General features: G+C 49.5%; 5 protein-coding genes across 5 annotated transcripts; 2 read left to right on the forward strand and 3 right to left on the reverse strand.

Annotated features, from left to right (window-relative positions):
• Positions 1–8,274: 8,274 nt before the first annotated feature.
• B0T26DRAFT_718751 (uncharacterized protein) lies at positions 8,275–9,663 on the reverse strand (the record flags this gene model as incomplete). Its single annotated transcript, XM_060442391.1, has 3 exons — positions 9,338–9,663; positions 9,076–9,259; positions 8,275–8,453 (listed from the first exon to the last, which is right to left on the reverse strand). The coding sequence occupies exons 1-3, from the start codon at positions 9,554–9,556 to the stop codon at positions 8,275–8,277; spliced, it is 582 nt and encodes a 193-aa protein (XP_060295189.1). The 5' UTR covers positions 9,557–9,663.
• Positions 9,664–16,672: 7,009 nt separating this feature from the next.
• On the reverse strand, positions 16,673–18,889 carry B0T26DRAFT_718759 (putative threonine protein). The gene is made up of 2 exons (XM_060442392.1): positions 18,384–18,889; positions 16,673–18,240 (listed from the first exon to the last, which is right to left on the reverse strand). Exons 1-2 carry the CDS (start codon positions 18,627–18,629, stop codon positions 16,705–16,707), a joined length of 1,782 nt encoding a protein of 593 aa, XP_060295190.1. The 5' UTR covers positions 18,630–18,889; the 3' UTR covers positions 16,673–16,704.
• A 326-nt stretch (positions 18,890–19,215) lies between these two features.
• B0T26DRAFT_650166 (hypoxia induced protein conserved region-domain-containing protein) lies at positions 19,216–19,952 on the forward strand (the record flags this gene model as incomplete). The annotated part of the gene is made up of 2 exons (XM_060438160.1): positions 19,216–19,256; positions 19,328–19,952. 2 exons carry the CDS (start codon positions 19,216–19,218, stop codon positions 19,950–19,952), a joined length of 666 nt encoding a protein of 221 aa, XP_060295191.1.
• A 261-nt stretch (positions 19,953–20,213) lies between these two features.
• B0T26DRAFT_742374 (TLD-domain-containing protein) lies at positions 20,214–22,139 on the reverse strand (the record flags this gene model as incomplete). The annotated part of the gene is made up of 2 exons (XM_060444102.1): positions 20,214–22,001; positions 22,074–22,139. 2 exons carry the CDS (start codon positions 22,137–22,139, stop codon positions 20,214–20,216), a joined length of 1,854 nt encoding a protein of 617 aa, XP_060295192.1.
• Positions 22,140–22,795: 656 nt separating this feature from the next.
• On the forward strand, positions 22,796–23,977 carry B0T26DRAFT_718769 (uncharacterized protein). Its single transcript, XM_060442393.1, has 3 exons — positions 22,796–23,173; positions 23,274–23,329; positions 23,413–23,977. The coding sequence occupies exons 1-3, from the start codon at positions 23,035–23,037 to the stop codon at positions 23,578–23,580; spliced, it is 363 nt and encodes a 120-aa protein (XP_060295193.1). The 5' UTR covers positions 22,796–23,034; the 3' UTR covers positions 23,581–23,977.
• The last annotated feature ends 244 nt before the right edge of the window (positions 23,978–24,221 follow it).

Below are 24,221 nucleotides of genomic sequence, written 5' to 3' on the forward strand. Positions count from 1 at the left end.
CAAGTGGTGTGAAGAGCAGTGGAAACGCTTCCCTTGGGTCTAGTTATATGATAATACGTACAAAACGAATAATAAGGGCCTAGCTCTCTTCCAAGTAGTTGTTAAGAACAACCTGGGCAAGTCAGTCAGTTGTGCCTTTGGTTTGATCGACAACGAACGTGAAGACGGCTTTAATTGGGTGATGGACCGGGTCAATGAGCATTGCCAAACAATTGGCGCGCAACCCCCGAAGGTCATAGTTACCGACTTTGAGGCCGCGATGAGGACTGTAGTTGCCCGGGTCTACCCTGAAGCTAAGCCTCAACTCTGCATCTTCCACATCAACAAGAATGTGGTCCTTCAATTCAAGAAGAAATGGGATACAACCGCTGCAAAGGAGGTTGCCCAAACGCAGGCACAGGCACAGGGACAAGGCGGGCAACCAGGAGAGGAAGGCAACGAGGATGACGACGATGAAGATGAGGAAGAAAACCAGGTTGTTTTTTTTTCTTCTTCATTACACGAATGCAGCCTCTAGGGCTATGACGTGGCTAGTCAAAGACTGGCGGTCTATCCACCTAGTATACTAGTAGGAAATAGAGAAAGCAAGAGCTAAGTACATCGTTAGGCACGTGGCCTTATTAACGTAATAGTTTCATAGTAATGGGGTTCCTTTGGCCAGACTTATACTGTACCACCCTCGGGCCTGAATAATAAGGAAAGTGTACTGTTGTCCCAACAGGGCCAACTAACTGATTCAGGAAATATAGGGATGAGAATAAAGGATAAAGGAAATAGATCAATATTTCCTGACTTTTTCTAGCCATTTCATTGTACAAACCCTCGTACTACTAAGGAAGTCCCCTAGGGCCTTTTTTCCCTCGGTGGTGTAGCATATGCTTCTTTTGTTGTTTTTTCTAAGCCGGCCTTGGCTAGTTGGTCTACTATCTCGTTACCAACGATTCCAATGTGGCTAGGGCACCAGTGGACTTCGACTTTATGGCCTTTTTGGACTAGTAACCTGACTAGCCTTTGGGCCCTTTTGCATGGTATGTGTAGCCTTCTAACCTCTGGATTGCCGCTTGGCTATCCACAAAGATATAGAAGGTAGCAGACGTAATGGTAGACGTAGTGGACGTAGTAGTGGTAATTCCTAACCGGGTTGTTTACCGTACAAGAAGAGTGCATGATGGCCAGCAGCCGCGCCTAGGCCCCCTACCACGAAGGTCTCCTACACAAAGGTAGGAATGTATGTCCTTTGAGAGCTGTCAGAAAAAAGGAGGGTTCTAGAAGGTGCTAGAATCATGAATTTGTCACTATTAGCTACAGACGCGCAATAACCTCGCTACCTGGCTATGGCTATAAGAAATGCTCTCTGGCAGAGCCAGAGAGCCTAGAAACAGGGCAATACAATCAAGCAATTACAACCCCATCAATTCCACAAGATCCAGTGTGCAGTGTTTCTGACAAGAGCATATTATGTACTCGGCCACCCTGGATGGCTTTAACCTAGCTTGGGAGATGATGAAAGTCGTATTTTCCGCCCAAATTGCCATACTAAAGTATTTTGAAGAAACATACATGCCACTTCGTAGTCAGTGGGCAACTTGCTACACCAATAAGGTACAAAACTGCGCCCAACGAACCCAATAACCAGTTGAGTCAGTGAATAAGCTCTTCAAGTCATACGTTATTACTGGCTCTAGTTCAGTTGATCAGACCGTGGTTACGGCCGTCGTATATATCTCTATTGCATTCACGCGACGCGATTATCGCTTCTATCCGATCCATCCGACCCACGGGAGACCCACCTTTAAGCCCCACAACAACAAATCCTTCAACCAAACAACAAGCCAACCAACAACAAGCAATAATGGGCCAACAACGCCCTGTTACAATCTGGACAACAGGTCCACGGAGCTAGTCCCGACCTAGGATTGTGGGGGTCTGGACGGCAGGTAGGAGATGATAGGAGACAAGAAATATCATGCACAGATTGCGAAAGACAGGCTTTCAACACACAACCAATGTATGCTTAACCAAATGCACTGATAGCTGCAGAACCGTTCTCCCAGAGAGAGCGTGCTGCCAGCTCCTATATAGAACTATGAGCAACCAATCAGAGTTCCTACCTTGCATGCTCAGTCGTGCTCAGTCCTAGACACACTGATCCCCACTAAGCTCCCTGCTCAGTGCGCTCAGTGGGTCTCGGCACTGATCCTACTGAGCTCAGCCATGCTCAGTGCACCTTGGCACTGGCCCCACTGAGCACTTCCTAATTAGATGCACCTTCTCTTGGCGAGAGCCCCACCCTAAGTGCCGTTCCAGCCAATCTGCAGCGGGCGGGCAACGCCCTCTGCACCTTTGAACCAGGATCGTAACACGCCCACCAAAGCCACTATTACAGAGGATACATGGCTAATGGCGCCTAAATCTAGAGGTACTGCAAGCCCACAAACAATCAAGGATCTACAGGCCACTGATATAGCCGTAGCAGTTGCTATGAATGTAGCAAACCGAACACTGGTACGGTCCAAAGCCAGTGAACAACCTACAACATCTAGCCCAACCAAAAATATTAAGGCTAGTGAGCTCAATCCGAAAGGAGGTAGCAACCAACCAAGTATTCAACATACTACGTCTTCTGAAAACTATGTGATTGTAGAAGGTGGTAGTACAGGCTCTAGCCCTGGGGGGCTAACAAGCGTTGGAAATAGCCCCAGCGAGATAACCCCTGGCAACATCCCTACCCCCCCCTTCCCTAGCACAATATACACAAAAACCACTACTGTAACTAGTAAGATGCCCTTGAAGCCAGAGGGCCAACCAGCCAAGTCTACTGAATATGCACAACTAGCAAAGCCAAATACCCAAGGAGCAGTAGTAAGCCTTCTACAAGCTGCACTATCCTTGGTAAAACAGGCCAACACACTGCAGAACAACTTTGACAGAGAATTACAGAACGTTCAAAACGCTGTGAACAACTATACCCAAGGCCAAGGCCAAAAGCCAGGGCCAGAAGCCTACCTATGTACAGGCACTAGAAGCTGGCTTAAAATCTGGCTATATAACTACGGCCAAAGCCAAAACCACCATAAATACGAAGACAAAGACAAACACGAAGGCGAAGACAAAACAACTAAACGCCAATAAAGTAGTCTTTGAGCTAGCTGATAACCACTTCAACGAAAAAAACAAACTAGTCCCAAAGACAATAAGGGACCAGTTCAACGAGGCACTACAATATAACGCAGTTGCCCGAGTACACCTGACAGAAAAGGGTAACGTAGTGGTAACAACCACCAAAAACAACACCCAAGAGGCCTTCTTGGAAGCTGAAGACCAGTGGATCAAAGTGCTGAAACACTGGCACATAGCAAACCAGAAGAAACCCACTGCTTGGAAGAAACTAGTAGCCCATAACGTCCCAACCCACCTACATAACAACGAATTCAATCAATTTAAACACGAATGCTGGGAGTCTAACGACATAGACATCCAGGGCCGACCAAGATAGCTAGTTCAACCAAAAGAAGGACAGGCTACAGGCTCTACAGTATTCGCAGTAGAGAGCTCAGCGGATGAAAAAGCCTGTCTCCAGGGCATGAATATTGAAGGTACCGGCCTGAAGGTGGTAGAATACAAGACCTTTAGCACTACAACGCAGTGCCGGCGATGCCAAGGATTTGGACATAACCCAGATACCTGTAAAAAGCCAGTAGCCTGTAAGTGGTGTACCAAAGGCCACTACAGTAACACATACTACTGCAAGAGTTGTGGAAAACAAGGACCATGCCAGCACCTAGAAAGAAAGTGCAAAAACTGCATTGAAAGCCACGAATCTACAAGCCTAGATTGCGAGGTAGTAAGAGCAGTAAAGACCAAGTGTATATAATGGAACCTATATCAGTACTACAACACAACGTCAATGGACAAAGCGTAGCTCACCATACCGTCTTACAACAAGCATTCGAAATGAACACCACTATAGTGCTATTACAAGGACCGCACTACCCTGTAAATAAGGAAGATGGCTACTACGCAACAAGTCACCCAACTTTCCATACTATTCTATCACAATCAACGTTGGAAAAATGCCACAGGCCCAGAATAATAGCCTACTTTAGAAAAAACAGTCAGCTAGAATTCTATTACAAACCACTCGACTGTTAGGGTCGTCTGTCTGTAAGGGAGCACGGGATCCACAGAATGCTGGGGTTGGTAGTTATGAAGATAGAACAAAGGACAAGCTCCTATCGCACGGGTAATACAGTCAAATCGGAATGCCACTCAAAATGTATGAGTGCAGCGAATGTGTATTGCTTGCTTGAAGAACCAAGCAAGAGCTATCTAAGACCGTGGCTACGGTCATCGTATTTATCTAATTTATGTAACCAATCAGAGTTCTCTCTTTGCGCTCTGTGGGCCCCGGGTGCTCTGCTCATAGAGCACGGAGGCCCCGCAGAGCGCCCGCTCCGTCCGCTCTGTTGGTCTTGGTATCTAATCGGACAGAGCGCTACCTGATTGGCTCCACCGAACCCCTGCGGGGCCCGGCCCGCCTGCCTGCCCTGCCCAATTAGCAATCGGCTTCCAGCGCCTCCTGCAGACTTGGACCAGGATCGTAACAAATTCACACCAAGATACGATATAGCCAACGACCTCGATATTCAAGTGATCGAGGTATTTGGGTTAGAGTTTCTATACCTTCAACGTCTGTATCTAACCTTATAACAACCTCAGTTATTGACCTAGCTTTTACTACACCCTTCAAATCGATTACCTGGGATAACTGGGACTATACCGAATCCACAGGATCTGACCACGAAGCTATAAGCTTCCAAGGCTGGCCAAAGTCAACAAAACCGCTAGCAAACTGTCACGAATCCCTGTGGATTCCCTGTGGTTATGCACAAAGGTGGGGTATGCATTTATTGGCGCGGGCCAATCAGGAGCGTTCCAGGGTTCTGAGCTCTGGAGCTCGGGGACGCGGGACAGGTCCGGTCGGGCGGTGACCCAGACGCGGGACCACGGGACAACGGAACCACTGTTATTGGTTACGTAGATAGATATATACGACTATCGTGTCCACGGTCTTAGATAGTTCTTGCTTAGTTCTTCAAGCAAGCAATATACATTCACTGCACTAATATGCTTTGAGTGGCATTCCGATTTCACTGTATTACCCGTGCGATAGGAGCTTCCCCTTTGTTCTATCTTCATAATTACCAACTCAGCATCCTGTGGAGCCCGTGCTCCCCTACAGACAGACGACCCTAACAGTCGAGTGGTCTATAATACAAACACACTAGTACAGGCTTACATCATACCCAAAGAAACTATAAAAAAGACCCTAACCAGGAACGAACTTATAGGACGGCCCGAAATACGTACTTCCATGCTATAGGGCTGCAAAAACAACACACTGGCAAGAGTTCCTAATTAGGGCAGAGGGGAAAGGAGCGTTCAAGGCCCTAAGGTATACGAAGGCAACAAATAATACCAAAATACCCACTATCAACTACGTAGAAAAGGGCGTGGAGGAACAAGCCAACACCTTTGAAGAAAAATGCAAGGCCTTTACAACTACTTTATTCCCAGAGCCCGTCACCCAGCCTATTACCTAGCCTGTCTCCCAGCCTGTCTCCCAGCCTGTCGCCCAGCCTATTACCCAGCCTAGGCAAAACCCAAAATGGGAATGGCCAGAACTAGAGGCTATAAAGGTGGAAAGAGCAATATTCAACTCAAACCCTACTAAAGCACCGGGCCCAGATATGTTAAACTTTGAGCTATTACAACAGGCCTACAAAGCTATACCGAAGTTATTCAACCAAATTTACAAAGCTCTCTTCAACTGTGGAACCCATCCAGACTCCTGAAAACAAGGCGTTAAAATTATACTACCTAAACCTAAAAAGGGAGACCATACACTACTACATCACATACAACAACAGAAACAAAGGAAAAAATCGACCATAACCACAACGATTTTCCTAGATGTCAAGGGAGCGTTTGACCACGTATCCAAACCACAGCTGATAACTGTACTTAAGAACCGTGGCCTACCAGAAACTTAGTGAATAATTGGGTAGGCTCGTTTTGCAGTGGCCGGAAAATCCAACTTACTTCGGAAGGCCACGTACAACTAATTACGGTAGTCAACACCGGAATCCCTGTCACGGCGCGCAACGGCCGTAGCACACTATAACCCACTACAGGTTGCAAGTCGTCGGCTTGCAATTCTGGCATCCTTTTGGGTGTTCTAGCGCCGTGGTAGTGGGTGCTGTGAGTTGGCGCCGTCACAATCCCACAAGGCTCACCAATATCGCCAATTTTATTCCTACTATATGTCGAGGCAATCGTGGCTCAACAGGGCCTACAACTATCCCATATCGACGACATCAGTATATCGGTATCGTCAACGTCAGCAGCCAAGAACTGTAGACAACGAGAAGGGATTGTACAACAACTATTCCAACTAGCTAAAGAAAAGGCTATCGCATTTGACAAAGCTAAAACAGAGCTTATATATACACTTCCACAAGAAGAGAAAACCTATAACGGACTCAATAATTATTGGCTCTATAATGGTTAAACCAGTAGAAGTACTCTGCTGGCTAGGAGTATTTCTAGACAGGAAACTAGACTTCAAAACTCACGTGGAAAAGAAGATTGAGGCGGCTACCGCCGTCTACTATAGCCCACAAAGACTCGGCACAACATAAAAGGACTGTCGTTCAGAGCACTAAGGCAACTATACGTAGCCTGTATTATGTCAGTAGCCAGCTACGGCGTCCAACTGTGGTGGAAAGGCTATGAAGACAGCCAAGGCCACTACCACCAACAGCAGCTAGTCCACAAATACCAACCGCTACAGAACCTAGCGGTAAAACAGATGCTAGGAGTGCCAAGAGGGCTCTTGGCACCAGGCAAACGGAAGGACGGCTAATCAGGGGTGGCCCGGTGCCAAGAAGGGTCTTGGCATCAGGCAAATAGCCCGGCACGCTAGCAGTGCCCGACGCCAGGAAACTCCTTCCTGTGGGGCAAGTAAGAGCTGCGCTCTTACTGGCCCGCCATAATTAAATAAATACGATGACCGTATCCACGGTCTTAGATAGTTCTTGCTTGGTTCTTCAAGCAAGCAATACACATTCACTGCACTCATACACTTTGAGTGGCATTCCGATTTGACTGTATTACCCGTGCGATAGGAGCTTGTCCTTTGTTCTATCTTCATAATTACCAACCCCAGCATCCTGTGGAGCCCGTGCTCCCTTACAGACAAACGACCCTAACAGTCGAGTGGTTTATAATAACAAGGCCTTAGAAGTGGAAGCAGCTATGCTACCGCCACAAATTGGATTCGAAAAGGCTTGTAACACCTTTGGCCAGACTTGTACTGTACCACTGTAAGAAAAGAGCACCCCAAACGCCCGGCCCGGCCCAGGCGCCACTAGCTGGCCCCAAACACCCGGCCCAGGCACCCGCCAGATTGAGCCACCTAACTATGTATATAAATAGTGGCCCTCGCCCACCTTCCTTCGGGAGGGCCAGGTTGAAGTCTTTTACCAATGCCAGTCATTGCTCGCCCTCTTGTTCCCTCCATCGTGATCACCTTGATCAGGCGTACCTTCCTTCTCTTACAATCACCCTCGCGTCTAATTAATAAGGAAAGTGTAGTGTTATACCAATAGGACCAACCAACTGAATAAGGAAATGAATGGATAAGAATGAAGGAAATAGATCAATCTTTGCTGGCTTCTAGCCATTTCATTGTACAAATTTTCGTACTACCAAGGAAGTCCCTTAGGACCTTTTTTTCTTGCTAAAGTGGAATAGTATTTGGAATATGAGAGGGTAGTTTTTCAGGACTTTTATCAAGGCCTTCCACTCTACGGTTTATTTTTGGGACCGTCTACTCAGACTGTAGGCAACGTCTTCTAGACTGTAAGTACATGGCGCCCTGGCGCCAAGCCATTAAAACCCCACTTTTCGCAACAAAAAGAGGCTAAGTCCTGTGATGAAGCTAGCGCACTCAAGTTCAGAGCAATTGCACATACATCCTCGCACCGCAATTACACCTCGCCGCCGTCGCCAACGTCAACATGCTTCCAAATGCAGTAATTCTCTTTCAGGGCCATAGAACTCGCTCAAATCGTTCACTTCTGCATTAAAAGCCGGCGGCTCAACGTGTATTATTGCTTACATAACATGCCCAAAAATGCAATAAGAACCTGCCTTACCTACGCATCGTCAAGATCACTGCTTTGTTGGGCGTCAAACGCTGCAGCCAAAGCCCTAGTAGTACGACGGGCCATTGCATCGCGTGTAGAAGCCTTTGTAATGCCCCCTCCCCTCATACGCGCCGTGGGCGTTGAGGCAGGCGTCCCAGATGAAGCCCGTGAGGTAGATGCCCGCGATGCCGAGGCAACACGGCCGCCCCGGCTGCCAGGGCCTCCCTTTGTTGCCCGTGTTCCCTGTGCCTTACCGCCGCGGCCGCCGCGAGCAGGCGGGACTGTGAGGCCATTCACAGTTCGTTGTGCCTGCGCAGGAGGATTTCCATGGTGTTTTCTTGGTCCTTGTTGTCCTTGTTGTCTTCCTGTTGTAGGCTGACACCTTCCTATACTGAGGGCTACTGGCGAATGGAAGGATTCATGTTACGATCCTGGTTCAAAGGTGCAGAGGGCGTTGCCCGCCCGCTGCAGATTGGCTGGAACGGCACTTAGGGTGGGGCTCTCGCTAACAGAAGGTGCATCCAATTAGGTAGTGCTCAGTGGGGCCATTGCCAAAGTGCACTGAGCATGGCTGAGCTCAGTAGGATCAGTGCGTCTAGGACTGAGCACGACTGAGCATGTAAGGCAGGAACTCTGATTGGTTGCTCATAGTTCTATATAGGAGCTGGCAGCACGCTCTCTCTGGGAGAACGGTTCTGCAGCTATCAGTGCATTTGGTTAAGCATACATTGGTTGTGTGTTGAAAGCCTGTCTTTCGCAATCTGTGCACGATATTCCTTGTCTCCTATCATCTCCTACCTGCCGTCCAGACCCCCACAATCCTAAGCCGGGCCTAGCTCCGTGGACCTGTTGTCCAGATTGTAACAATTCAAGCCGCTTGCCCGGCCAGTCGATGTGGCTGTCGGGGACTGTGTCGGTGCCGTTGTCGACGGGTCTGTGGACAACGGAGCCGTAGACTGGGGAGCTCGGGGGTCCGGGGCGAATTCGGTCGAGCCTTGCGACCTGCCCCGTAGGCGAGTAACACGGTCAAATTCGTAGAAGCTCATATACTGGTCCCCGTCACGTATGGATCTATCTCTCCAACCACTAGTATGGGTGAAAATACAACTTTTTGAGGACCAATTTACCTTCCATGCCCTGTTCAATGCGGGGCCGGCCATGCATATATCGTTCAAAAAGGTCATGACTGCACGGCATGCCGTACTGCATACTGAACTGGCCGGTGGAGGGCTGCAGGGGGGCCGGGGACTGCTTTTCCCACGTTGGCACGGCTCCGAGTATGATACTGTTGATGTGGAAAATACAGATTTGAGGGTCTGCATCAGGGTAAACACGCGCCACTGCATTCTTCATCGCGTTGTCAAAGTTGGTTAAGGTAACTAGGCTTTTTAAGGTGAAAAATTCGATTTTGGCTGGGCTAGTGGCTTGGTGCGATGGCCAATTGTACCTTTTTGGTGTGCCTACAGTCTAGAAGACAATATTACAAACCACTCGACTGTTAGGGTCGTCTGTCTGTAAGGGAGCACAGGCTCCACAGAATGCTGGGTTGGTAATTATGAAGATAGAACAAAGGGCAAGCTCCTATCGCACGGGTAATACAGTCAAATCAGAATGCCACTCAAAGTATATGAGTGCAGTGAATGTGTATTGCTTGCTTGAAGAACCAAGCAAGAACTATCTAAGACCGTGGATACGGTCATCGTATTTATCTCATTGAACAGCCAATCAGAGTTATCCCTCGCAGTGCTCAGTGCCTTCGGGGCGCTCAGTCTTCAAGGACGACTGAGCTCTCAATGGTAACTGAGTACTTCCTTAATTGGCTGTTCTTCCTGCTCAGTGGGTCTTCCCAATCTTGGCGACCGAACGCACTGAGCGCCGTCTGGTTGGCCGCACCGAGCTCATGTGGGGCCCGTCCTGCCCGCCAGTGCTTCCCAATCAGCAGTCGGCTTCCAGCGCCTCCTGCAGACTTGAGCCAGGATCGTAACAGACAATTCCTACAGCCCGAGTGGACGGCCCCATATTTTTTGCACCGTAGTGGTAGATTTGTGGGTGTTTGGTCCTCCAGACACCCAGGGCATTCGCTACCCTCCACTTTCCCAATCTTCGCTAAATAGCTATCTAAGAAGCCAATCCCGGTCTTCAACTGGATATAGGCTGACTGATTTGGTCGAGGTAATAGTGGTACTGTGGGCTTGAAGTTGTAGAAGATTAAGTCCCGGGCTACCCTTCTATAGTGTGTGCCTAAGCCTCTGGATTTTTGTCCTGTTGCTTCCCCATCTTCTTGGCTTAGCCAGTTGGTTTTCCAGGCTTTTTTCAATAAGGTTTTGGCTTGTCTTCGTAGGTAGGCTAGTGATACATATGGTTCTTTTGTTGTTTTTTCTAGGCTGGCCTTAGCTAATTGGTCCACTATCTCATCACCAACGATTCCAAAATGGCTAAGGCACCAGTGATTTCGACTTTATGGCTTTTTTGGACTAGTAGCCTAACTAGCCTCTGGGCCCTTTTTGCATGGTATGTGCAGCCTCTGAAAACTATGTGACTGTAAAAGGTGGTAGTACAGGCTCTAGGCCTGGGTGGCTAACAAGCGTTGGAAACAGCCTCAGGGAGGTAACCCCTGACCAGAAGCCTACCCCCCCCTTCCCCTAGCACAATAAACACAAAAACCACTACTGTAACTAGTAGGGTGCCCTTGAAGCCAGAGGGCCAACCAGCCAAGTCTATTGAATCTGTACAACTAGTACAGCCAGAGACGCAGGGAGCAGTTGTAAGCCTCCTACAAGCTGCACTATCCTTAGTAAAACAGGCCAACACACTGCAGAACAGCTTTGATAGAGAAGTACAGAACCTCCAAAACGCCGTGAATAACTATACCCAAGGCCAAGGCCAAAACCAGGGCCAGAAGCCTACCTATGCACAAGCATTGGCAGCTAGCTTAAAACCTAGCTATACAACTACGGCCAAAGTCAAAACCACCACAAATACGAAGACAAAGACAAAGGCGAAGGCGAAGACAAACTAGCTGAACGCCAATAAAGTAGTCTTTGAGCTAGCTGAAAACCACTTCAACGAAGAAAACAAACTAGTCCCAAAGACAATAAGGGACCAGTTCAACGAGGCACTACAATATAACGCAGTTGCCCGAGTACACCTAACAGAAAAGGGTAACGTGGTGGTAACAACCACCAAAAACAACACCCAAGAGGCCTTCTTGGATGCTGAAGACCAGTAGACTGAGGTAGTGAAACACTGGCCTATATATAGTAGACTAGAAAAAGCCTACTACTTGGAGGAAACTAGTAGCCCATAACGTTCTAACCTACCTACAAGACAACGAATTCAAGCAGTTCAAACACGAACGCTGGGAGTCTAACGACATTGACATCCGGGGCCAACCAAGATGGCTAGTTCAACCAAAAGAAGGACAGGCTACAGGCTCTACAGTATTCGCAGTAGAGACACTGCAAAGTACGGAACTTCCCGACACACCGACTCGGATGCCCACATTCAAAACCAGCCTCCAAAAAGGACCTCTGGGAAGATATGGCTACGACGTGGCCATACCATTTGGCCAAATTAGGAAATGGAAGAATGAAGACTTCGAGATGGAAACCACCCCAAAAGAAAGCATAGAGGTCTTATTCTACTGCATGAAGAATATGGCTAAGCGGGCGTGGAACCTTGAGAAGCAAGCTACTAAGCAAGCCACTGAACCTGCTACTGAGCTAGCCAGCCAGCCACCTACGCAACCACCTACGCAGCCACACAGCCACTTACGCAGCTACCTACGCAGCCAGCCACGCAGCCAGCCACGCAGCCAGCCCGACCTACTGGAAAACCTAGATTAGGGGTAATACAATGCTACCGATGCTTTGGCTTCGGCCATATCGCTAGTACCTGAACTAGACCCCAGATCTGTGGCTACTGTAGCCAATCAGGCCGTCTCTCAACACACTGCTCTCAAAAAGCTGAGAAGAAACCACCCAGTTGTATTAACTGCAACGGTAACCACCAAGCCTGGGCATTGAAGTGCCCTCAAAGGCCTCTTCTGCGCCCAGAGGCTACTCGGCTTACCTACGCTCAAGTAGCGGCACAAAAACAACGACATCCCCAGTCACCAACTCAGCTACCGGCTCAGCAGCCTTTTTACGATACCTCTTTGGCTACTATTTTGCAGTTAGTCTTGTTACGATCCTGGTTCAAAGGTGCAGTAGGCGTTGCCCGCTCGCGACAGATTGGCTGGAGTGGCATTTAGGGCGGGGCTCTCGGCGAAATGGATGCAGCCAATCAGGGAACGCTCAGTATGATCAGTACGCCCAGTCGGCTCAGTTGGCCTTGGAGCGCACTGAGCATCCAGAGCGCACTGAGCAAGACGGCTGCAGCCAATCAGGGAGCGCTCAGTATGGTCAGTACGCTCGATCGGCTCAGTTAGCCTGGGAGCGCACTGAGCACATAGGATAAGGATTCTAATTGGTTATCATAGTTCTATATAGGAGCTGGCAGAACGCTCCCCCTAGAAGAACGGTTTTGCAGCTATCAATGCATCTGGTTAAGCATACATTGGTTGTGTGTTGAAAGCCTGTCTTTCGCAATCTGTGCACGATACTCCTTGTCTCCTGTCATCTCCTACCTGCCGTCCAGACCCCCACAATCCTAGGCCGGGCCTAGCTCCGTGGACCTGTTGTCTAGATTGTAACAAGTCTTAAACCTACTTGAGAATAAGTAACTAGGGCTACTACTTTTCTGTCTTTTATCTTATTTTCCTTCTTTTCCCCCCTTTATAGCACTCATTTTTTTCAGCTGGGTGGTCCTATTAGTATAACACTATACTTTCCTTATTACTCAGACCCGAGGGTGGTATAGTACAAGTCTGGCCAAAGAAACCCCATTACTATGAAACTATTACGTTAATAAGGCTACGCGCCTAACGATGTACTTAGCTCTTGCTTTCTCTATTTCCTACCAGTACACTAGGTAGATAGACCGCTAGTCTCTGACTGGCCACGCCATAGCCCTAGAGGCTGCATGCGTGTAATGAAGAAAAAAAATAGCCTACTTTACAAAAAATAGTAAGCTAGACTTCACACCAAAATACGACATAGCCAACGACCTCAATATACAAGTAATCGAGGTATTTGGGTTAGAAAACTTCTATATCTTCAACGTCCATAACGAAAGACAACGACTAGACTCACTACCCAACCAACCACAAACGGAAGCCTTAGGGCCTACAAAGGTAGAAAGGGTGCTACAGCACTACGAGCTAAGGAAACCCTGCCTAATAGTAGGAGATTTCAACCTACACCACCCATGGTGGAACGGAGGCCGGCTCCACAAAGGCTACAAAAGCCACTATACTAGTAGACTGGCTACAGATACAGAAGGGGGATATCCTAGTAGACCCTAGAGTAATGAAGGAAAAGGGAGGTACATACCACAGGTCTAACCTCATAACAACCTCAGTTATTGACCTAGCCTTCACTACACCCTTCAAATTGATTACCTGGAATAACTGGGACTGTACCGAGTCCACAGGATCTGACCACAAAGCTATAAGCTTCCAAGGTTGGTCAAAATCAACAAAACCCACTAGCAAAAACACTAGCACTGGCAATCTCTTACCCTCTTATAACTACAAAAGAGAGCGTCTTCTGGCACCGTCAAATCCGTTTCTTGCACCGTAGGTACATAGGCCGCCAAGCTTTACAGCTCACCGCCCATGAAAATACCACATTTTACAGCCAAAATTACCACATTCGCTGGCTGCCCCGCTCCAAGCGCTGGCAACGCAGTTGCATCGCAATTGCACCTCGCCGCCGTCGCCAATGTCAACACACTTCCGAATGTGGTAATTCCAGCTCAGGACCGTAGATTCGCTCAAATCGTTCAAATCTGCAGTAAAAAGCGAAGCTGACTTCGTTGTATTCGCTTACATAACAGGGCCAAAAATCCAATAAAAAACTGCAGGCCTGTATATACTACTCACAACCAATGCAGCTGACTGCATTACTGATCCATACTTTCCAATGCCCGGGCAGTCGGGCGAGGGACCCTTCCACTGCGTGTGGGCTTTTCAACACACCCTGCAGTAACTGCAGAGGCTGCAGGGCGTGTTGAAGCCCGCGATGCCGTGTTGCCCCGACCACCCCGGGTTCCTGTGCCTCCCCGGGTCCCTGTGCCCCGGCCACCCCGGGTTCCTGTGCCCCTGATAGCCTTGCTAAAATCGCGATCAAAATCGCTCAGGTCTTCGAGGGCGGGTATTTCTATCGCTAGTTAGCACTACGCGACTAAGTAAACAATGAAGAAATGAAGCTATACCGATGCATCGATTGAATATGCTGCCGACGATGTTTTTTGGTGGTTGCGTAAGGTCCGTTATAGTGGAAAAGTAAGGGCCGGCTTACGTTGTGGTAAAAAGTGGTAAATTACTGCCCGGCAGAATCCTGGATGTATTGGTGGGCGGGAGGGGTGGGCAGGTTTAGGGTTATGTATGGTGGATTACGGTGCAAGGAACGAAATTGACGGTGCCAGAAGACGCTCTCCTACAAAAAGGCTAATTGGGATATATTTACTATAAAGTTGAAAACCAATGAAAAAGATGCCGCAAAAGCAGTCCAGACTGCTATACAACAGAGGGATTGGAACAGTATAGCTGATATACTTAGTACAGTAATCACAGAAGCTGCAAACCAGGCAATCCCAAGGCTTAAGATTACTGAAAGATCAAAACCTTGATGATCTAATGTAAGGAAAGAGCACCCCAAACGCCCGGTCCGGCCCAGGCGCCACCAGCTGGCCCCAAACAGCTGGCCCGGCCCAGGCGACCAGCTGGCCCCAAACACCCGGCCCAGGCACCCACCAGATTGAGCCACCCAACTATGTATATAAATAGTGGCCCTCGCCCACCTTCCTTTGCGAGGGCCAGGTTGAAGTCTTTTACCAATGCCAGTCATTGCTCGCCCTCTTGTTCCCTCCATTGTGACCACCTTGATCAGGCGTACCTGCTTTCTCTTACAAGTTGGTTGGTCCTATTGGTATAATATTTCAAACCACTCGACTGTTAGAGTCGTCTGTCTGTAAGGGAGCACGGGCTCCACAGGATGCTGGGGTTGGTAATTATGATGATAGAACAAAGGGCAATCTCCTATTGCACGGGTAATACAGTCAAATTGGAATGCCACTCAAAGTGTATGAGTGTAGTGAATGTGTGTTGCTTGCTTGAGAGATCAAGCACGAGCTATCTAGAACCGTGGGTACGGTCATCGTATATATCTAACTGTGTAACCAATAACAATGGTTCCACTAGCCCGTGGTCCCGAGACTTGCGGTCTCGGGACGCCGGGCGCGCGGGACGCTGTCCCGCGTCCCCGACCTTAAGTAGTCTCGAACCTCGTGACCCAGGGACACTCCTAATTGGTTCCTTCCATGGGACGCTCCTGATTGGTCCATACCAAACTGAGCGTGCCCCACTATTGCGCATTTTGACAAGGATTCGTAACATATAACATTACACTTTCCTTATTACTCAGGCCCGAAGGTGGTACAGTATAAGTCTAGCCAAAGGAACCCCAGTACTATGAAACTATTACGTTAATAAGGCCACGCGCCTAACGATGTACTTAGCCCTTGCTCTCTCTATTTCCTACTAGTATACTAGGTAGATGTGAGGGCCTGGTCCTCCAGGCCTCCCAGACGCTCTGGCTAGTCAGACGCCAGTTGGGTGGATCCACCCGACCAGCCAGAGCCCCACCTTGAGACGCCCTGGAAGAATCTCGCGACGGGAGGCTTTTGAGCTTCTTTTCCCTTTTCCCTTTAGTTTAGAATCTTCGTCTATAGCGCCCAATAGAGGAGTTCCGCCCTCATTCCAAGCCGGCCGTGACAGTAGATAGACTGCCAGTTTTTAACTGGCCACGCCGTAGCCCCAGAGGCTGCATGCATGCAATGAAGAAAAAAAATACCCTATAGACTAGTCTTTTCTTATAACTTTCTAAATAGCTGTCTAAAGCTAAATAGGCCGCGTTATAGCCCCACGGGCTATATACGCATGTCACGAACTCCCCTGGCACTGGGCGCAGCGCGCCCTAGTGGGGCACCGGGATCGGGAGCGGGGTGGTGGGGCCTCAGGCCACTAGACGCTAGCGGGCCCGATGGCATACGGGGAGCAGTTCGGGCCTGGCCCGAACTGGGGAAACATCACCTTCGGGCCTGCCCTCATTGGCCAGCCATAGATAGATATATACGACGACTGTGGCACCGGTCTTGGATAGTTCTTGCTTGGTTCTTCAAGCAAGCAATACACATTCACTGCACTCATACACTTTGAGTGGCATTCCTATTTGACTGTATTACCCGTGCGATAGGAGCTTGCCCTTTGTTCTATCTTCATAATTACCAACCCCAGCATTCTGTGGAGCCCGTGCTCCCTTACAGACAGACGACCCTAACAGTCGAGTGGTTTGTAATAACGCGTAATGAGAAAAAAAAACGATTGTAACCTTTAATGTGATCGGAGAAATGTTTGGAAAACTTCAGAACTAGTACAATCCTCCCACGGATATCCAATTTCCTTCAAAAATTGCTGTAGCTCAGCGACCTCTTCGTCTGGGCATAAAATGCCTGTCAATACCTGACCAATATCCCCGCCGTAATTCCTATACTGAAAGAGGCTGATGTTGTATTTAGGCCGCAACGTCCGTAAGAACCGTTCAAGAGCACCTGGCCGCTCCGGGAACCTGAACGTATATAGCCTCTCGTCTGGGACATTGGATCGCCCACCAACCATGTGGCGAATATGACTCTTCGCAAGCTCATCCCCAGAGAGATCAGAGACGCCCATGTTGCCGCATTCTTTAATGCGGTTGATAATGGACTGCAGTTCCTGGGCTCGTCCACTGCCTGGAGCCGTCAAAGATATGCCAACTAGGACATTAGCTTCATCTTCCGAAGCGTACCGGTAGCTAAACTCCGTAACAGCATGGGGCATAATGGCGTTGACCAACTCAGCAAAAGCCCCGGGCCTCTCGGGAATTTTGGCTGCCAGGAGAGCCTCCCTCCCTTCACCATATGTAGCTCGAGCGGCAACGAATCCCAGCCGTTCAAAGTTCATGTTTGCGCCGGATGTGATGGCGACCAGTGATCTCGATGGATCACGGAATGGATTGGCGGCAACCCATTTCTTTAGGCCAGCGACGGCCAGGGCGCCGGCCGGCTCAACAATGGACCGCGTGTCCTCGAACACGTCTTTGATTGCTGCGCAAGCTTCGTCTGTACTAACGCGGACCATCTCATCCACCACCTCCTGACAGATGCGGAAAGTTTCCTCGCCAACGGTCTTAACCGCAGCACCATCGGCGAAGAGTCCAACATCTTTCAAGAGCACGCGCTCGCCCTTGGCCAAGGACTGTGTCATGGCGTCTGCGTCATATGTCTCAACACCAATGATCTTCACATGAGGTGCGATGCGCTTAACATAGACGCCAACACCGGCAATCAAACCACCACCGCCAACACAACAGAAGATTGCCTGAAGTTTCTGCAAATTTGTCTGAGATAAAATCTCCATGCCGATGGTTCCCTGGCCGGCGATGACATACGGATCGTCAAATGGCGGGATGTTTATGAGGCCGTCTTGCTTCTCTCTCCGAGCGCACTCTTCTTTGGCTTCGTCAAAGTCGGCTCCGTGAAGGACAACATGACCTCCCATGCGGGAGACATTGAGGTGCTTGATGCTCGGAGTGCCCTTGGGCATGACAATAGTAGCCGGGATCTTTAGTTTGCGGGCCGAGTAGGCGACTCCTTGTGCATGGTTTCCAGCGCTGCAGCATACGACACCTCTCCACGACTCGGCAGGATCCAGATGGGCCATTTTGTTGTGAGCACCACGTAGCTTGAAGCTGAAGACGGGCTGCTCATCTTCGCGCTTGAGAAGAACCTTGCACTCAAGACGGTTGCTCATATTGACGGCATGGACGAGCGGTATCTCATCACAAACTTCCCTGACACGAGGATAGGACGTGATAATGAGACGAAGGTACTATTGGTTTAATTTAGTCTTTATCCGGCTCACTAGCATTTGACAACTGCAACGGGAAGACCTGGCCAAGAGCCGAGCGATACAAAAAAGATGAAGAGCGCTGAAGGGTGCTCAAGGAGGCGTCGAATCAAGTTGGAACTCACATCAGGGTTACCATTCGGAAGGAGAAACTCTTCGGGCACGATATTGTGCATCTTCGCTTTCCTGTTCTCCGATGGCGGCGAGGGCTTCGCGCTGTATTCAGTCAGGGAGAAGCTGCTCAATGACGGGGTTCGTTGCGGCGGCTGCGGTGGCCGTGAGGTGCCATTTGCGCTGCAATTGACGCCGTTTGTCGCGCCAGCTCCCAGTCCATGAAGCGGGCGCGACTCAGTGGTCTCCAAGGAAGCCATATTAGCAGAAACAGGACGGTCGGTGAGGAAGTGTCAATGGCTTAAAGTACCTACTTGAGATGGACTGAAATACTAGGTACCTACTCCGTACCCGGAGTATGGAGGAGTTCCAGAAAGGTGGGGGTATCAACTAGGTACGGATAGGTACGTACCTAAGGTACCTTATTCGCGGAAACAGTATTCCGTACCTAGACCTTGGGTGCCTCGTTACAGGTTACCTTGGGTATTTACACTAGACGGTATAGAGTATACTTCCACCCTCTTTCGAGTAACTAGGTGGGACTAAGTACTTTCTCAATTAATAAATGGTATTAGAAACTTGTTATCACTATATATCCTTACAGTATGTCCGTATAGACCTTTTTAAATCAATTACAAATCGTGACGTGAATGAGGTTCCAGGCCCGTGCGCGTTCCTGGGAACTACTTTCCCTCCGTCGCAAAATCCACTGGGCACGTCATGATCGAAATCCCCAATCCATCAGCCGACCCGCGAAACATAAATTCGGGGAGCCGGGACTTTACTTTCCACCTCGCCCCGACCCAACTCAACCCTTGTGGATGAATTCCCTAGGACTTGCCAATCATGTCGAACCGGTCTATGCCCTCGTCCTTTGACGATGACGAGTAAGTCTTCAACTGACTGCTGTCGTGTACTTCCTATCGCCGGCTCATCTACTCATGTCGGACTCCCACAGGCAATTCTACAAGGAGTCCGGACTTCAACAAGTCATCAAAAAACTCAAGCGAGAGCCTCTAATCCCGATTGGGTGCCTGCTCACCGTTGCCGCCTTCACCGGGGCCTACCGCGCATCGCGTCGCGGCGATCACCATCAAGTACAGCGCATGTTCCGAGCTCGTATCGCCGCCCAAGGGTTCACAATTGTCGCCATCGTTGCCGGCGGCATCTACTACTCCGAGGATCGAGAAAGGAAGAAGGAGTTCCGGAAGCAGCAGCACTTGCAAGAATCCGAAGACAAACGCAAAAAATGGATCAAAGAACTTGAGGCTCGCGATGAGGAGGACAGGGCGCTGAGGGAGAAGCTTGAACGACGAAGACAGAGGGCATCAGAGCGCTCAAGTACTGAGTCAAGCTCAGAGGGTATTGTCGCACAAGCAAAGGCTTTGCTACAAGATAGCAAGGAGCCTAAGGATACCACTCAAGAATATGATAACCCAGCTACAACAGCAAGTGGGGATAAGATCGGGAGTACAGGCCCTCTCTCGCTGAATGGCTGGTTCGGCGTCCTCAAGAAGACACCGGGAGATAAGGAAGATAGCGTAGAGGGACCGAAACGTGATCCGGGTCCTTCGGAAAGGTGAGAAAGACATTTCCTGGACCTCGAGGGAAGAATCACTGGGTGATATTTTAAATGTATAAACTTACAGAATGGGAATAGGTAACAGTAGTCTATTTGAGTTTCGTTTGGAAGTCCTGGAGAACTTGACTGCCACGACACCACAGCCATGGCTCAGCATAGTCTAGCCAATTCGTTAACTGCTTGTTATATTTATGAACGCAGACGCATCATGTACTTCTTGCGAGGCTCTTAACGTTGCTCTGTAATTCACGTGTCTTGTAAGTTATCCCATGCTACCGCCGCTTCGATTCGTCCCAATTAATCCGGCCATCTCTAACAACGCGCGATCTGCTTCAATATCCCCAGTGCCAAGGTTGATCCTCCTCCTTGCCTCGGCTTCCCTTGCTTCCCATTCCCAGTGTTCTGCTTGGTGCTTGGCCTCTTTGTCACCGCCACAACCCCATACTTCAAGATTTGTGACCTCGAAGCGGTCTTGGAAATCGAAATTCCTAGCCACGCTAGTGTGAAACGCGCCGCCTCCCGACGTATAGTTGTTCGTGAAGCAGCCAAACTCAAAGCTGCCGTCCAGAACCAAGGACACAGCTCCCAGTGTAACGACGTTCGATCGCCGGTATGCCTGGCTTCCCTGAGGCGGCGAGCAGCCCACAGATATTCCTGCGTGACTCGTTGCTGCAGATGGCTTCGTGAAGGAAACGTAATCTTTATTCGAAGCTGACGAGGGGAAGACATCGTGAAAAGGTTCGAGCTGGAACAAATAAGTGTCTTCTCCGCCAAAGCACTCTCGGTGGGTATGCTTCCAAGGCTGGCTGACATAGAGGCCGAATGTTAACCTTCCCTCCTTGTCTGCACTGCCTCGAGAAAAGCGCTTGGAAGGGAGCGTGGTGAGAAAAGAATATTCTGCCCCGGTGCTTTTATAGCCGGGTTCGTCGGGTAAACGAGTTCCGCTTACAAGGAGAAGCGTTGGGGCCCTCCAGTTGAAGACCTTGCTCTCAAAGCTACCCATGCTGAAGCCGTCGTCACCACCAGAGTATAGAAGGCGGGTTCTGCGGAATAGCGAGGAGCCAGGGAGAAAAAAGGAGAGTTGGGATAAAACAGCTGAATTCATGATAGTCCCGGTATCCTGCAACACAGGCTGGCTCGTTTTCGGGGGTGCAACAGGGCCATCCTTGTGCCTGTGAAAGTCGAGATTCTTCGAGAACAGAAAATGCTCAACCAGAGGTGTGAGCCCATCGAAGATGGATGGCATCAAGGCGCGAATGATTGTGTTAAAGCGGCGGAACTTGATTCCCGGCGACCGCTCTACATCAATGAATGCCCGTAGTACGCAGTCAGCGACTCTTTTCAGGTTCCCCAGTTCGGCGCCAGAAACATGATCGCTGTAAGCCGATAGACTATCCTGCGCCCCCAGCGGCGCGACGAATAGAAGGAGGAGCAGTAGCCTCCGAAAATTATCTGCCGGAATCACGGCGTCGCGGAGGACCGGGGTTGTGCCAGCTTTGTGTTCAAGGGCTCCGGTGTACTCCAAGGATTCGAAGGCAGCGAGAACCAGCCCGTCCACTTCACATTCGTCCATTTTGTCTTCATCCCCGTCTATTACTTCATCAATGGCAACTCCCATTTCTCGTTTACCAACCCCATCGTCTTCTACCACGTAGTCCCCAGCAGCGCGAGCCACTCCCTTGTCGGAAGGCACCTCGGAAAGATTGCGATCGTACACGGCCAAGCTCCGGAATAAGAGCTTCCTCCGGTCGGCTGCGCCTTTTCCCAAAACTATTCGGTATCTTTCTGTCATGATGGTGATAACCATGACCATTTGCTCAAGTCCCAACACTGCGGGTGCATCCTGTAAAAATGGAAATGCGCCGACGTATGACATCATTTGGAAGATAACCGCAGAAGCACCGACCCCATCTGGTACCTCAAGGAATCGCGCAATTGTGTCTTCCTTGAGGTAACGGACATTCTGTTCGTGGTCGGCGAGGCTCCGGAACACGTCCTTAAAGGAAATCAGTTCAAGGGACGTGAAGCATTTTTCGGCGAACCTGTTTGCCTATATGCGCGAAAATGTTAGTATCGGAGGAAAAGGCTTAAGATTCCGAAACCTCTACAAGTAGGCTTTTACCAATTCTTTGGTCAACTTCTCGTGTGAGGGGGGCGCCCTCCCCTCGTCTGACTGAGTTTGGCCCATGCTAGCGACATGGCAATCGAGAAAGAACAAAATAGAGTGTCGTGGTTTGCTAGGGCCAAGCCACCTCCTTGCCGTGGTGAGATATAATTCCGCTTGACACGCGATACGGCCCTAGGAGGTAGCGTATGTGCACTGCATCTGTGACGCTGGACGTTGATGAGTGCCTAGTTGGGGGTTTAGGATGTCCTCTGCCAAGCCCGTCGAGGGACAGAAGTCGCGGGGCAGTGGTGGGGGAGGAAGGAATGGCTTTATTACCTACGGAGCACTGAATACTATGGACCGAATACGGGGACGTACTCAGCACAAAACGTACTATCGGACCAACCGCACCTACCTGTTCACAAACAATATTTTGTGATACGTGCCTAGGTAGTAGTAACAATTACCTTAGGTATAGTACACGTATGTTAAAAAAGGTCTCTCTTTCAACAAATTTTTAGAAAGGCCAAGAGAACTACATTTGTAGAACTACCTAAACTACCTAGTACCTAAGGAGGTCGGTACCTTACTATGTACCTATATTGCCTGTCAGACATGCGTCACTATTCCCGGGATGGGGCTTCCGTCTTGGTGCCGCAGCCACAACCCCGGTTGCTTTCTGTCATTGCTCGCTTGCAGGTGGGCTGGCCCAATTGGATGTCGATTGCCCCACGCGGCTGGTCGACAAGACGGCGAGGGTCAGGTGCTCGTGGTCTGGTTCACTACATCTGGGCTGGGTCTTGTTCTGTCACATAAAGACGAGACCAACTTCTCGAGCTTCCCGCCAACTCTATTAGAATACCGGCAGACAGTAAATCACCCATCTCGCAGTTGGTCACAACGCCCCTAGATACCTACAACACAACGGCATACCCTCAAAGCACATTGTCACATACCGTTACTATCAACTATAATCATGGCTGAAAAGGACATTGCTAGTGGCAACGTCCCTATTGACGAGACGCCAATTTCACCCAATCAACCGGACCCGGCTCGCAAGAATTCACTTGAGAACCATCTGATGCATCGACCCGATAGGCAGGAGCTTGTGGAAAGTCCGTTTGCTGCCGTTTATGTTATCCACGTGCCAACGTGGAGATTCTCGCATGGTACTTTACATAAAGGGCTGGGGAACAGCGCTAACAAACTCCCCAGAGAACATCCTCCCTGCGTCGATGGCCGCACCAGGTCTTCAGGCACAGCAGAAGGAGGTAAGGCGCTGCATCGCATCCGCTCGGCAGCATATGACGTCGTGTCGCAGTACAGGCTGACTGGTTTTATCGTGTCACGACAGCTTGAGAAAAACATGCGGGCAGATTCGTTGAACGAGAAGATTTCCCACCGGCCTGCGCCAGAGGCCTTGATTAAAGACGGTCTTCTCCGCGAGGACCCTCGTTCGCCTGAAGAAAAGTACGAAGAGGCGATCGAGGAGGAATTTGCTAAACGTGAGGGGGGCGCTTAATTAGTGGGGTAGCCAAACCTCGGGGGTGACTATGCGGGAACTAGGGCGCAAGGAGTAAAGAAGTTTGAGCACGTCTTATGTTTGATGACCCGTGTTTTTTTTGTTTATTCTGGGGATATTCGGATTTCACGGAAACCTCTCCTGAAGCCAGACAGGCAGGGTGGAGACGGGACAGTAGGGAGAATGCAGTAAGGTAGTAGTCACTTCCATCTAAGTTCCATGTCGGTTGAGCCGGGGACTGGTTGGTATGATGTCCTAGCCATTATAGCAACGGACAGAAGTTCGAGTGCCATGCTTGCCTTTTAATACGTATGGTTCATTATATTGTAGGTCAGGTTAAGTCATCTACAGTTCTGACGTAGAGGCAAGAAGAGCCGCCAATAGCTCTCCACGGTACCATGACAGTGTTATTGTGAGACCACTATTATTTCACCTGTTAAATACCTGCGTACTAAAATCACCACTTAGGTCGTAAGACCGTATTAATTCTGCCGGTCCTTTTGATTAGCCGAGGCGAAGACTACTGCGCCTCAAATTTTGCTAAGGGGCTTTTGTAGACTCGGTAAGTTGGGTGGCGACCCCTTTTCGACCTGAATTACAAATGCCCTGTCAAATTTCCAGCAACCGTTGCAGGGCGTTGC

Source organism: Lasiosphaeria miniovina (assembly GCF_030549165.1).
Source record: "Lasiosphaeria miniovina strain SMH2392-1A chromosome Unknown B0T26scaffold_5, whole genome shotgun sequence".
In the NCBI taxonomy this organism is placed as follows: Eukaryota; Fungi; Ascomycota; class Sordariomycetes; order Sordariales; family Lasiosphaeriaceae; genus Lasiosphaeria; species Lasiosphaeria miniovina.

What these genes read in the sequence shown, in the direction of transcription:
- B0T26DRAFT_718759 (XM_060442392.1), bottom strand. Translation starts at nt 18,629, where the DNA reads ATGGCTTCCTTGGAGACCACTGAGTCGCGCCCGCTTCATGGACTGGGA. An exon ending in TTCCGAATGGTAACCCTGAT is followed by an intron (nt 18,241 to 18,383) that starts GTGAGTTCCAAC and finishes TTAAACCAATAG; the next exon opens with TACCTTCGTCTCATTATCAC.
- B0T26DRAFT_718769 (XM_060442393.1), top strand. Translation starts at nt 23,035, where the DNA reads ATGGCTGAAAAGGACATTGCTAGTGGCAACGTCCCTATTGACGAGACG. An exon ending in TAGGCAGGAGCTTGTGGAAA is followed by an intron (nt 23,174 to 23,273) that starts GTCCGTTTGCTG and finishes CAAACTCCCCAG; the next exon opens with AGAACATCCTCCCTGCGTCG. An exon ending in TTCAGGCACAGCAGAAGGAG is followed by an intron (nt 23,330 to 23,412) that starts GTAAGGCGCTGC and finishes GTGTCACGACAG; the next exon opens with CTTGAGAAAAACATGCGGGC.